The sequence below is a fragment of the Staurois parvus genome, unplaced genomic scaffold, assembly GCF_062004578.1.
Source record: "Staurois parvus isolate SC_StPar_1 unplaced genomic scaffold, SC_StPar_1.0 ptg002623l, whole genome shotgun sequence".
NCBI classification, from domain to species: Eukaryota; Metazoa; Chordata; class Amphibia; order Anura; family Ranidae; genus Staurois; species Staurois parvus.
Window position 1 is genome coordinate 87,501 of NW_028320419.1, and position 14,124 is coordinate 101,624.

The 14,124-nt window shown below is 48.4% G+C and overlaps 1 protein-coding gene across 1 annotated transcript in view; it reads left to right on the forward strand.

The window, feature by feature from the left end:
- The window catches only part of LOC149430587 (protein-arginine deiminase type-1-like), a 45,300-nt gene that overhangs the window by 16,302 nt on the left and 14,874 nt on the right, over window positions 1-14,124 (forward strand). Inside the window, exons 4-8 of the mRNA XM_089666214.1 lie at window positions 2,141-2,202; window positions 2,995-3,115; window positions 3,226-3,351; window positions 5,161-5,324; window positions 11,177-11,268. Of these exons, the coding sequence (XP_089522340.1) occupies window positions 2,141-2,202; window positions 2,995-3,115; window positions 3,226-3,351; window positions 5,161-5,324; window positions 11,177-11,268 (565 nt within the window). The remainder of the gene's footprint in view (window positions 1-2,140; window positions 2,203-2,994; window positions 3,116-3,225; window positions 3,352-5,160; window positions 5,325-11,176; window positions 11,269-14,124) is intronic.

Sequence of the window (14,124 nt, forward strand, 5' to 3'; positions counted from 1 at the left end):
TGCGTGGCTTTTCTCCATCATCAAACCAAAGCTTTTCCAACCCGCAGCCCTGTAGAATATAGTGTAGGGTTTGCTGAGACTTGTAGTCCCCCATGTGCTGGAAAGCGACAGTGAGTTACTCGTGTCTTCACACCTGAATGCAGGGGCGGACTGACCATTTGGGAACTCGGGCACTGCCCAAGGGCCCAGGGTCAGTAGGGGGCCCCATGAGATGCCCCTGGTACCTTTCATAGGTTTTTTCGCATGTGGTTTAAGTGTGGGCGAGGACACAGGGGCCCCATGATCCCCCATTGCCCGGGGGCCCCATGAGTTGTCAGTCTGCCCCTGCGTGAACGGAACCATTTTTGGGCATTTTTGTTTGGGAGTTTTTGGATGTTTTTTAAAGTATATTACAAGCTCTTTAGAAGTGTGAGAATTCCCGGAAAACAAAGCTTGCTTACCTATACTCTAGTGACCTTCAGAATAGTCCCCTCGTGAAGCGACACACTTTTCTACATGACTGTGCTCCTGCTGGAAACATTCCTGGAATTCGTTTTCCGGAACGCTGCCCAGTATCATTGTCGCGTTGCACTGGATGTCTGAAATGTCATCAAATCTGTATCTTTTTAAGGCACTTTTTAATTTTTTGGAAACAGCCAAAAGTTTCAGGGCGCTAAGTCAGGGGAATGAGGTGGTTGATCAAGTTTCAAGGTGGATTTCTGGGCCAAGAATACACTTAATGCATCGTGTGCAGGAGCATTGTCATGGTGCTCAGTCTATTTGTCAGGCCCGAGTTACGGTCTTTCCCTCCGAATAGATTCCCGTAATCTTTTCAGAATTTCCAAGTAACAATTTTGGTTGATCGTTCTTGCGCCATTGTGGACATCTTCCCACCCCTCCCTACACCGCCTATGCCATTTAAATGCACGGATTGTTCAGCATAAGCCTGTTGTAACAAAACTAAAGTTTCACTCGCACAAATGCGCAAAATTAGATTTTAATCCGCTGCTCCTGATTCTTGTCATTCATTTTCCTCCAACAGCGCAAACGCACACACGGTCAAGGGGCCTAATAGGGGCAACTGAAATGAATGGGTTTTGTTTTATTGAGCGGTTTACAGTTTCAAGCAGAAAATAGCTCAGGTGTGAATGCCCACATGGAAGAAAAATATATTTTAAATATATTTTTAAAATACATTTTTAATATATTCTTCCCAAATATATTGACATATAGTTCAAATACTACAATTTTGGCAATAATCAATATATTTAAAAAATATATTTCGATATATTTGTGAATATATTATTAAAAATATATTCAGAACACACACTGCGATATATATCAAAGTGTAATGTGGAATTCATTTACAAGTATATTTAAAAAATCTATGTTTAAATGCATTTTTTTAGATGTTCAAAAATATCTGGAATATTTTTAAATATATGCCTTTGGAAAATATATTTTTAAATATATGCCTTTGAAAATTGATTTTGAAAAATATATTTTTAAATATATGCCTTTTGGAAAATATATTTTCAAATATATGCCTTTGAAAATTGATTTTGAAAACTATATAATTTTTAAATATATGCCTTTGAAAATTGATTTTGAAAAATATATAATTTTTAAATATATGCCTTTGGAAAATATATTTTTAACCCCTTCCCGCCAGCGCCTCCCGGCCCTTTAAGAGTTTCAGATGCTGGGAGGCGGGGTGGGTGGGGTGTGGTTTAGGGATCATGTGACCGCTGTGACGCGTCGTCACGGAGGTCACATGATCAGGTTACATGAACGCAAATGTGTGGTCACTCGGCGTCTAGGCCCAGGCGCCGGGAGGCCGCACATTTGTGTGCGGCCGGCGTAAAGGGGTTAAATATATGCCTTTGAAAATGGATTTTGAAAAATATATTTTTAAATATATGCCTTTGGAAAATATATTTTATTTTCCATTTTTGGAATACGTGTTACAATATATTCGTGTAGTCCAATATATTGTAAATATATGTCGCCTATATATATATTTTTTTCTAAATATATTGATAATATATTTCTCTTCCATATGGGTGGGGCTTTATCCTCTTCTGCTGATCAATCCCGAAAGCGAACCGGCACACCAGGGCGCCCGTCAGTCTCAATTGTCTCAATTTTCTTGTGTTTTCAGCTGTTTCCCTGGATGTGGATGTGAATCGGATCGGCTTTGTGAGCCGAGGAATGAAAAACAAGGTAATGAAGTTGAAAATTCTGCTCCGTGCGTGTCCTGCGTCTTCTGGAAACGGAACAGCTATGGGGTTCTATACTGATACTATTATGCGCACTTCAAGGCTGGGAGACAACGTGTGCCGTCAACACAAGGGCAGGCAATTAACGGGAGGGGGGGGGGCTCTGAGGACAGATTGTCAGCCCCCCAGCCAAAATAAAGCCAAACAAAATCAGAAAAAAACCCTAAACCAGGGGCGGACTGACCATTTGGAAACTCGGGCACTGCCCGAGGGCCCAGGGTCAGTAGGGGGCCCCATGAGATGCCCCTGGTACCTTTTTTATAGACTTTTTTGAGTTTGGGCGAGGACACAGGGGCCCAATGATCCTCTATTTCCCGGGGGCCCCATGAGTTGTCAGTCTGCCCCTGCTCTAAACCTGCCATAAGCAAATTAGCATATAATCAGGGGCGGATTGACAACTCATGGGGCCCCCGGGCAATAGGGGATCATGGGGCCCGTGTGTCCTCGCCCAAACTCAAAAAAGCCTATGAAAAAGGTACCAGGGGCATCTCATGGGGCCCCCTACTGACCCTGGGCCCTCGTGCAGTGCCCAAGTTTCCAAATGGTCAGTCCGCCTCTGCACATAATCATTACCTATCAGATTTGGCAAGAGCCCAGTCATAGCCGGTTCGGTTCCGTAACCCAAGCGTGAAAATTCCCAACACTGATAATACAAAATGGCGGAACTGAGAAACACAAATCCAAATGGAACAATTAACGGACATAGAAAATATAACTTTGTTTCGCTCATCTCCAGGACACGTGGACTTGGGGGCCCAGTGGGAGAGGAGCCATCCTGCTGGTGAACTGTGACCGTGACCGAAACAGCTCCGGGGTGCCAGACAACGAAGACAATGAAGGAGCACCCACTGCTGCCGGTACCAACCTTGTTCTCTGTAGATCCATAAATAGGCAGATAAAATTATTTCCTAAAAAAAAAATGTCTGACTTTGTTCTCTTCTGTTGTGTTGGCTCTTCTCTCGGTCAGACGTGAAGGACATGTCCCCAATGTTCTTGACGGCGGAGGGCCCCGATGAGATCTTTGATGACTACAAAGTGATCCTAGAAATAGAGACACGGGACTCCAAAAGACTACGAGTATATCATCAGGAACGTACGTACTGCGGAATCAGGGCCGCGGATAAGGGGGTTCCACCAGTCCTCCTGTATGGGGCAGCTGGGTGAATCAGATGTCGGCAGGGAGGGTGATCGGCACGAGGGGGGGGGGAGATTACTGGAACCGATCCTCTGTATGGCTATCTCTGCAGCAGCTGAAAGCCGACTTCTCCTCCTCTCCCTCCTGCTGGCTTTGAGCTGCTGCAGAGAGAGCCATACAAGGGATCAGGGCTGGATCTAGGGGGGTGCCAGAGTGGGCTGTGCCCACCCAGATTGTAGCTGTGCCCCTCCCACCCAGGTCTCCGAGAGTGGATCCACTGATCCATGAGTAAGCCTGATGCAGACAGTTGATGTAAGGGGGCACTCTGATAGGGACCCTGATTTATAGGGGCAATCTGTTGGGGACAGTTGATGTAAGGGGGCACTCTGATGGAGACTCCGATTTAAGGGGATTTGATGGGGACACCTAATGTAAGGGGGCACTCTGATAGGGACCCTGATATAAGGGGGAAGTCTGATAGGGACCTTGATATAAGGGGGCACTCTGTTGGGGACAGTTGATGTAAGGGGGCACTCTGATGTAGGCTCTGATGTAAGGGGACACTCGGATGGTGATTCTGATGTAAGGGAGCACTTTGATGGGGACACCTAATGTAAGGGGGCACTCTGATGGGTACCCTGATGTAAGGGGGCACTCTGTTGGGGGCAGATGATTAAGAGAGTGCTTTGATGGAAGCATTTTGATGAAGATACCTAATGTAAGGGGCAGGGGCGGACTGACCATTTGGAAACTCGGGCACTGCCCGAGGGCCCGGGGTCAGTAGGGGGCCCCATGAGATGCCCCTGGTACCTTTTTCATAGGCTTTTTTGAGTTTGGGCAAGGACACAGGGGCCCCATGATCCCCTATTGCCCAGGGGCCCCATGAGTTGTCAGTCTGCCCCTGGTAAGGGGGCACTCTGATAGGGACCCTGATGTAAGGGGGCACTCTGATATGAACTATAATGTAAGGGGGCACTCTGTTGGGGACAAATGATGTAAAGGGGCACTCTGATGGAGACCCTGATTTAAGGAAGCACTTTCATGGGGAACATAATGTAAGGGGGGACTCTAAAAGTGAAATCTGATGTAAGGGGGAACTCTGTTGGGGACAGATGATGTAAGAGAGAACTCTGATGGAAGCACTCTGATAGGGACCCTGATGTAAGGGGGAAGTCTGATAGGGACCATGATGTAAGGGGGCACTCTGTTGGGGACAATTGATGTAAGGGGACACTCTGATGGAGATTCTGATGTAAGGGGGCACTTTGATGGGGACACGTAATGTAAGGGGGCACTCTGATGGGGACACTGATTTTGACAGTGATTTTGAAGAGGTGCCTGCACTACTTTGGTGAGGCATTTGATGCAATGGTTCCAGAGAATGTAGTTGGATCCAGGGGCGGACTGACCATTCGGCACTCGGACACTGCCCGGGGGCCCAGGGTCAGTAGGGGGCCCCATGAGATGCCCCTGGTACCTTTCATAGGCTTCTTTGGGTGTGGTTTGAGTGTGGGCGAGGACACAGGGGCCCCATGAGATGTCAGTCCGCCCCTGGTTGGATCAAAGTCACATGATTGTGAATGGAGCCCAAGTATTCCATATGGGTTCAGTTGCAGTGAAAGTTTTTAGATACATCGATGATGTAGATTCCGCTTCCCTTGTCACACCAGTCACCATCCTTCATACTGTCACACCGACATATTGTTACTAAAACATTTGGAATTGTAGAAAATTAACTCCATGTGATGCCTTCCCTCCTGGTTTTAGGACTCCAGTTCAAACACGTCCTGGGGATGGGAAAATTGGCATGCGAGGTCCAGCGCAAGAACAGAGATGAGATGAAATTCTACGTGGAGGGGCTCCAGTTCCCGGACGCCGAATTTTCGGGACTCGTTTATATCAAACTTAAATTTCAGAGGATCCGGGATGGGGTGAGTAGTCGGTTATGGATGAGAAAGCAACACGAGGGATCTGAAGCTTTAAAATAGAGGAGTAATGCAGGCCATAGATGGGTCGAAAATCGGCCGATTTTTCGGCCGAAAATAAAATCGGCCGATTTTCGGATTGTTAGTGGGCTATTTGTTCGGCCGTTTTTCGGTATTTTGGCAGTTGTTTTTTTTTTATCGGTAAAGTTGGAAAAAAAAATCGGCCGATTTTCGCGGCAATGATGGGCAAATAGGCCGATTTTCGCGGCAATGATGGGCAAATCGGGCGATTTTCGCGGCAATGATGGGCAAATCGGCCGATTTTCGCGGCAATGATGGGCAAATCGGCTGATTTTTGCGGCAATGATGGGCAAATCGGCCGATTTTTTACCGATAAAAAATCTGCGCATGAGCAGTGACCTGCAAGAGGAAGACAAAAAGAAGAAGAAGAGGATGATGATGATGATGAAGAAGAAGAGGATGAAGAAGAAGAAGAGGATGATGATGATGAAGAGGAAGAAGAAGAGGATGATGATGAAGAAGAAGAGGATGATGATGAAGAAGAAGAAGAGGATGATGATGGTGAAGAAGAAGAAGAGGATGATGATGGTGAAGAAGAAGAAGAAGAAGAAGAGGATGATGATGAAGAAGAAGAGGATGATGATGATGAAGAAGAAGAAGAGGATGATGATGAAGAAGAAGAAAAAGAAGAAGTAGGATGAAAAATAAGAGGAATTCCAGTCCAGCAAAAAGTGTCCCTGCAGAGAGCTCTGCTATTTCTTTGACAGTTCCTTGACATTTACAGCGGTTGCAACATTGTATCTATTTGTTTTTGAATAAAAACATCTGTATCCTAAATGGAAACAAATAGATACATTGTTGCAACCGCTGTAAATGTCAAGGAACTGTCAAAGAAATAGCGGAGCTCTCTGCAGGGACACTTTTTGCCGGCTGTAGACGGGATGAAAATCGGCCGATTTTTTTTTACCATTGATGGTAACGTCGGCCGCTTGAACGACCGATTTTTCGTTTTTTTAAAAGCAAAATCGTCCGTTTTTCTCCCCGTCTATGGCCTGCATAAGAATAGATCCTTTGCTACTAGTATGAGGACTGGACAGCCGACTGGATCCACATTGCCCGTGGGAGACGTTGGCCCTAATCCATTCTTAACTCGGGGCCTCTAATGTATTCTACATTGTTTCTATTACAAACCATTATTTAAGCCCTGACAAAGGAAGAGTCCTTTCCCGAAGTGCGTTGGTTGTATCTGATGCTCACACAGCCATGAGTGTTTATCAGTTTTTCTTCTAAATATTGAGGCCAATGGAGGACGTTTTTGGTATGACAACAGATCTAGGAGAGTTGTGAAGAGCTTTTGTAACCCTCATAAGCCACTTAAGAACCACCAAAACCATCTTTAAACCTAAAACCATCCACTCCCCCTGGATAATCGCTGGGTTAATATATATGAAAGAGACTCTAAGTGTCCAAAGTACTCACCTAAACTAGTGGTCATATAAGTCTCGAGTTTTCTGTCTTCTTCCATGAAGAAGAGGAAGGTCCTTCTTCAGGTGTCCATCAAAGTGGATGGTTCCTATTGATTGTCCAGCGATGAGGTCCTCCAAGGATGATGAATACTGCAGAGATGGTATGACATCCCATAAGAGATGACCCATCTACCAGATGCTGCCTTCTTCTCGTCAGTAATATGGGGGTGTTCTGTAGTCCTCCGAGATAGCTGGTAACAATGTGATGGATAAGAGCAGGGATTCTCAACCAGGGTTCCTCCAGAGGTTGCTAGGAGTTCCTCAAGCAATGACCAATGTCTGCCTCTCAGACCATTGATCTTTTTAGCTAACTGTAAGGGGGGAATTGTTCCCAATGACCACCAATGTGAGGAGCATTCTTCCCGCTGACCTTCACACTAAAGTAACACAAGTTCCTTGAGACCAGAAAGGTGTTTCAAAGGTTCCTTTGTGTCAAAAAGGTTGAGAAAGGCTGGATAAGAGTGTAACAGATGCAGGTAATTTTTTTACACTTACCAAACAGATATAACAAAATTATGGTATATTTATAAAAAAAAGGGATCAAATAAAGGAAATGTATTTTTAGAGTTTGCAGGGTCCGGGGAGAGCGGATATAGTGAATGCGGGGTCCGGGGAGAGCGGATATAGTGAATGCGGGGTCCGGGGAGAGCGGATATAGTGAATGCGGGGTCCGGGGAGAGCGGATATAGTGAATGCGGGGTCCGGGGAGAGCGGATATAGTGTATGCGGGGGTCCGGGGAGACCGGATATAGTGAATGCGGGGTCCGGGGAGAGCGGATATAGTGAATGCAGGGTCCGGGGAGACCAGATATACTGAATGCGGGGTCCGGGGAGAGCGGATATAGTGAATGCAGGGTCCGGGGAGACCAGATATACTGAGTGCGGGGTCCGGGGAGAGCGGATATAGTGAATGCGGGGTCCGGGGAGAGCGGATATAGTGTATGCGGGGGTCCGGGGAGACCGGATATAGTGAATGCGGGATCCGGGGAGAGCGGATATAGTGAATGCGGGGTCCGTAGAGAGCGGATATAGTGAATGTGGGGTCCGGGGAGAGCGGATATAGTGAATGCGGGGTCCGGGGAGAGCGGATATAGTGAATGCGGGGTCCGGGGAGAGCGGCTATAGTGAATGCGGGGTCCGGGGAGAGCGGATATAGTGAATGCGGGGTCCGGGGAGAGCGGATATAGTGAATGCGGGGTCCGGGGAGAGCGGATATAGTGAATGCGGGGTCCGGGGAGAGCGGATATAGTGAATGCTGGGTCAGGGGAGAGCGGATATAGTGAATGCGGGGTCCGGGGAGAGCGGATATAGTGAATGCGGGGTCCGGGGAGAGCGGATATAGTGAATGCGGGGTCCGGGGAGAGCGGGTATAGTGAATGCGGGGTCCGGGGTTTAGTAACACTTTAAAGTGGAACTACACTGTATCTGAGCACCACAAACCAAAAGCACTTTTTAATCTGTTTAATATTCAGAGCACACTCCCCCATCCATGTCTCTATGCTTTATTTTGCTGAGAAATCACTTAGAAAAGCCCCTCCCCCCCCTAGCATTTTTGGCCACAGCCATCTTGAGTAGGGGCAGGTGACTCCTGTAACATTTACTTTCTGGAATCCATACATTATTCCCCGTCCATAACACCCGCCAATCTCTCCGCATTTACATAATGTGGTATTGATGACTCACGTTCCATTTAATAACCATCAGCCTGTCAGAGTGTTGCATTGTGGGAAATTGCTCACTTGTTGACCGATTATGTTTTGTATGAATATCTCAGGTATTGGGTGAGTCGCCGTCTGTTTATAGAACAGGATATGATTCCTGCCAGTGACATAATCGCATCAGATCGCAGCAAGACTGACCACAGGATGATAAGGAGAACACCGATATCAGTTTATAAACTTGAGTTCAAATCCTCCCTCCGGCCTCCCCTTCAGTCTTGCACAGGTGTACGGCTCCTCCCCTTCAGTCTTGCACAGGTGCACTGGCTCCTCCCCTTTAGTCTTGCACAGGTGTACCGACTCCTCCCCTTCAGTGTTGCACAGGTGTAGCGGCTCCTCCCCTTCAGTCTTGCACAGGTGTAGCGGCTCCTCCCCTTCAGTCTTGCACAGGTGCACTGGCTCCTCCCCTTTAGTCTTGCACAGGTGTACCGACTCCTCCCCTTCAGTCTTGCACAGGTGTGCCGGCTCCTCCCCTTCAGTCTTGCACAGGTGTGCCGGCTCCTCCCCTTCAGTCTTGCACAGGTGTGCCGGCTCCTCCCCTTCAGTCTTGCACAGGTGTGCCGGCTCCTCCACTTCAGTCTTGCACAGGTGTGCCGGCTCCTCCCCTTCAGTCTTGTACAGGTGTACCGGCTCCTCCCCTTCAGTCTTGTACAGGTGTACCGGCTCCTCCCCTTCAGTCTTGTACAGGTGTACCGGCTCCTCCCCTCCAGTCTTGCACAGGTGTACCAACTCCTCCCCTCCAGTCTTGCACAGGTGTAGCGGCTCCTCCCCTTCAGTCTTGCACAGGTGTAGCGGCTCCTCCCCTTCAGTCTTGCACAGGTGTAGCGGCTCCTCCCCTTCAGTCTTGCACAGGTGTAGCGGCTCCTCCCCTTCAGTCTTGCACAGGTGTACGGCTCCTCCCCTTCAGTCTTGCACAGGTGCACCGGCTCCTCCCCTTTAGTCTTGCACAGGTGTGCCGACTCCTCCCCTTCAGTCTTGCACAGGTGTGCCGACTCCTCCCCTTCAGTCTTGCACAGGTGTGCCGGCTTCTCCCCTTCAGTCTTGCACAGGTGTGCCGGCTCCTCCCCTTCAGTCTTGCACAGGTGTGCCGGCTCCTCCACTTCAGTCTTGCACAGGTGTGCCGGCTCCTCCCCTTCAGTCTTGTACAGGTGTACCGGCTCCTCCCCTTCAGTCTTGTACAGGTGTACCGGCTCCTCCCCTTCAGTCTTGTACAGGTGTACCGGCTCCTCCCCTCCAGTCTTGCACAGGTGTACCAACTCCTCCCCTGCAGTCTTGCACAGGTGTAGCGGCTCCTCCCCTTCAGTCTTGCACAGGTGTAGCGGCTCCTCCCCTTCAGTCTTGCATAGGTGTACCGGCTCCTCCCCTTCAGTCTTGCATAGGTGTACCGGCTCCTCCCCTCCAGTCTTGCACAGGTGTAGCGGCTCCTCCCCTTCAGTCTTGCACAGGTGTAGCGGCTCCTCCCCTTCAGTCTTGCATAGGTGTATCGGCTCCTTCCCTCCATTCTTGCACAGGTGTACTGGCTCCTCCCCTCCAGTCTTGCACAGGTGTATCGGCTCCTCCCCTTCAGTCTTGCACAGGTGTACCGGCTCCTCCCCATCAGTCTTGCACAGCTGTATCGGCGCCTCCCCTTCAGTCTTGCACAGGTGTACTGGCTCCTCCCCTTCAGTCTTGCACAGGTGTACTGGCTCCTCCCCTTCAGTCTTGCACAGCTGTATCGGCTCCTCCCCTTCAGTCTTGCACAGGTGTAGCGGCTCCTCCCCTTCAGTCTTGCACAGGTGTAGCGGCTCCTCCCCTTCAGTCTTGCACAGGTGTAGCGGTTCCTCCCCTTCAGTCTTGCACAGGTGTAGCGGCTCCTCCCCTTCAGTCTTGCACAGGTGTAGCGGCTCCTCCCCTTCAGTCTTGCACAGGTGTACTGGCTCCTCCCCTTCAGTCTTGCACAGGTGCACCGGCTCCTCCCCTGGACTGAATCGGCTTCCTCTGATCTCCCTGCACACTGGGAGCTCCTCACAATGTGCATTAGAAGCTGCAGCCAATCAGATAGAGCTCCACCTCATTTCCTTGCCGGAGGACGTCCAGCATAATCTAGTCCTTACCTCCCCAGCCTGACTGACCCTGGCCCCACCCCTTCCATGTATTGGATTTCAGATCTTTCTGAATCACATGTGTGCATTACCTAGGGTGGTCTGTATGCAAATGCAACCCACCTAGGAACACCCGCTACTCCAGCCTGACAACCACCCATCAGGACATTTTGATATTTACATAACTCCTCCCATGAGCCAGCCCACTGCTTATGGCTTATGGCACGGAAGCAGGGTGCTGTGATGATTTCAGGAAGCTATATACAGTGCCGTCTCCTCCCACCAGCCATGATCTACCTGCATTGCATAGAGAAGCACAGAGATCTGGTGATGACATCACTGGGTCAAAAAAAAGGTAAATATTCAAAATGAAAGGGTAATATTGCAAAATGTCATTAGCATGTTGGTGGGGAAGGCAAGCTGCTGTTTTCGGATGGAGTTGGAGTTTTGTTACAGGATAAAGCTAAATGATATACTTATTATAGGACTTTATGTGTTGTGTCATCTGTTAGGCCAACATCTTCACGGAGAGCGTGGTATTCAGAGTGGCCCCATGGATCATGACCCCGAACACGCAGAAGCCGATGGAAGTCTACGTCTCCAAGTAAAACCCGCTAAGTCTTCTCTTTCCCCGATATCTGAACTGCACCTTTATCTGCCTCAAACTGCTTTATTCTGAGTAGGGAGGAGTGCAGTGACTTTGCTGAAATGGACTTGGCAGGGAAATCACTGACTTGGCCTTTAAAACGAACCTCAAATTTCACCATGTGGACATGTGACCACCTTGTCAGCACTGACAACCAAGGTATGCAGAATACCATCTCCGAACACACAATACGTCCAACCTTGAAGAAGATGGACTACAGCAGCAGAAGACCACTCCTCTCAGCTAAGAACAGGAAATGGAGGCTAGAATTCGCACAGGCTCACCAGATTTGGACCATAGAAGACTGGAAAAACGTTGCCTGGTCTTTTAATGGCCAAGTCAGCGATTGTAAAGGTTAGCATTAGGGTCAGAGTTAGTTCCTCAATATCTAATGACACGTCTCCAGGTAACAAGGTGTCGTTTTTGGCACAAGAACAGGTCAATGATAGTTTAAAAACTTCTGTAACCATCAAAGCCACATTTAATCCTAAATCCAGCCATTCGCAATCCTGCCTCAAATTGTCTGGTCAGTATACACTCACCGGACACTTCATTAGGTCCACCTTGCTAGTGCCAAGAAAATCTCCCCCACACCTTGTCACCACTACCAGCCTGAACCATCGATACAAGGCAGAATGGACCCACCACACCATGACACCACCACCATCAGCCTGAACCATTGATACAAGGCAGGATGGATCCACCACACCATGACACCACCACCACCAACCTGAACCATTGATACAAGGCAGGATGGATCCACCACACCATGACACCACCACCACTGAACCGGTGATACAAGGCAGGATGGATCCACCACACCATGACACCACCACCACCAGCCTGAACCATTGATACAAGGCAGGATGGATCCACCACACCATGACACCACCACCACTGAACCGGTGATACAAGGCAGGATGGATCCACCACAGCATGACACCACCACCACTGAACCGGTGATACAAGGCAGGATGGATCCATCACACCATGACACCACCACCACCAGCCTGATCTGGTGATACAAGGCAGGCTGGATCCACCACACCATGACACCACCACCACCACCAGTGTGATCCGGTGATACAAGGCAGGATGAATCCACCACACTATGACACCACCACCAACCTGATCCGGTGATAGAAGGCAGGATGGATCCACCACACCATGACACCACCACCACCAGCCTGAACCATTGATACAAGGCAGGATGGATCCACCACACCATGACACCACCATCACCAGCCTGAACCATTGATACAAGGCAGGATGGATCCACCACACCATGACAACACAACCACCAGCCCGAACTGGTGATACAAGGCAGGATGGATCTACGCTTTCATGTTATTTACTCAAAATTCTGACCCTACCATCTGAATGTTGCAGCTGAAATCCAGACTCATCAGACCAGGCAATGTTTTTCCAATCTTCTATGGTCCAATTCTGGTGATCCTGTGCAAATTGTAGCCTCCGTTTCCTGTTCTCAGCTGACAGGAGTAGCACCCAGTGTGGTCTTCTGCTGCTGTAGCCCATCTTCTTCAAGGTTGGATGTGTTGTGCATTCAGAGATGGTATTCTGCATATCTTGGTTGTAATGAGTGGTTATTTAAGTTGCTGTTACCTTTCTATCATCTCCAACCAGTCTGCCCATTCTCCTCTGACATCAACAATGCATTTTCCTCCACACAACTGCCGCTCACTGGATATTTTCTCTTTCTCGGACCATTCTCTGTAAGCCCTAGAGATGGTTGTGCGTGAAAATCCCAGTAGATCAACAGTTTTCTAAATACTCAGATCAGCCCGTCTGGCACTAAGAACCATACCACATTCAAAGTTGCTTAAATCCTCTTTCTTCCCCATTCTGATGTTCGGTTTGAACTTCAGCAAGTTGTCTTCACCACACCTAGATGCCTAAGTGCATTGAGTTGCTGCCATGTGATTGGCTGATTAGCAATTTGTGTTACCAAGCAATTGAACAGATGGACCTAATAAAGAGGCCAGTGAGTGTATATATAAAAAATTCTAAATGTCCAAAATACTTACCTAAATTGGTAGTCATGTGACATGTTGGGTCTTCCCTAACAAATAGGAAGGTCATTCTTCAGGTGACCACATTCCTGCTTAGGTGATGGGATTATCTAGGAATCCAGAATACTGCAACTCTGGGATGATATCGGCAAGAGGCGACCGGTCTACTGCAATGCTGGCTCCACCAGTTGTCACTCCCATAAGTAGTGCCGGTGAAGGACACAGAGGGCAGAGTTAGGGAAGTATAAAACAACTTGAGGCATTTTGGCAATGGGCGAGAGGGGACAGGAAGAAGAGATCGGAAGGGGGAAAGCATTGCCCAGAGCTTGACTTTAATCTAGTCTTCCCCATTAACTAAAAAATGTTGCCAAAATTTTGGGTGAAGTAACAGTGGTCAATTTATCTCACTGGCCAAAATACTTACTTAAATTGGTGGGCATGTGATACATTGGGTCTTGAGTCTTCTATCTTCCCTGAAGAGTAGGGGGGCATTTTTTGAGTGTCCACATTACTTTTTGGGTGACATAGACACTTCCCATTGGCTATTCAGCCGTGGGGTCCTCTAAGAATCCAAAATACTGCAACTTTGGGATGATATCGGCAAGAGGCGACCGCTCTACTGCAATGCTGGCTCCACCAGTTGTCAATCCCATAAGTAGTGCTGGTGAAGGACACAGAGGGCAGAGTTAGGGAAGTATAAAACAACTGGAGGCATTTTGGCAATGGGCGAGAGGGGACAGGAAGAAGAGATCGGAAGGGGGAAAGCATTGCCCAGAGCTTGACA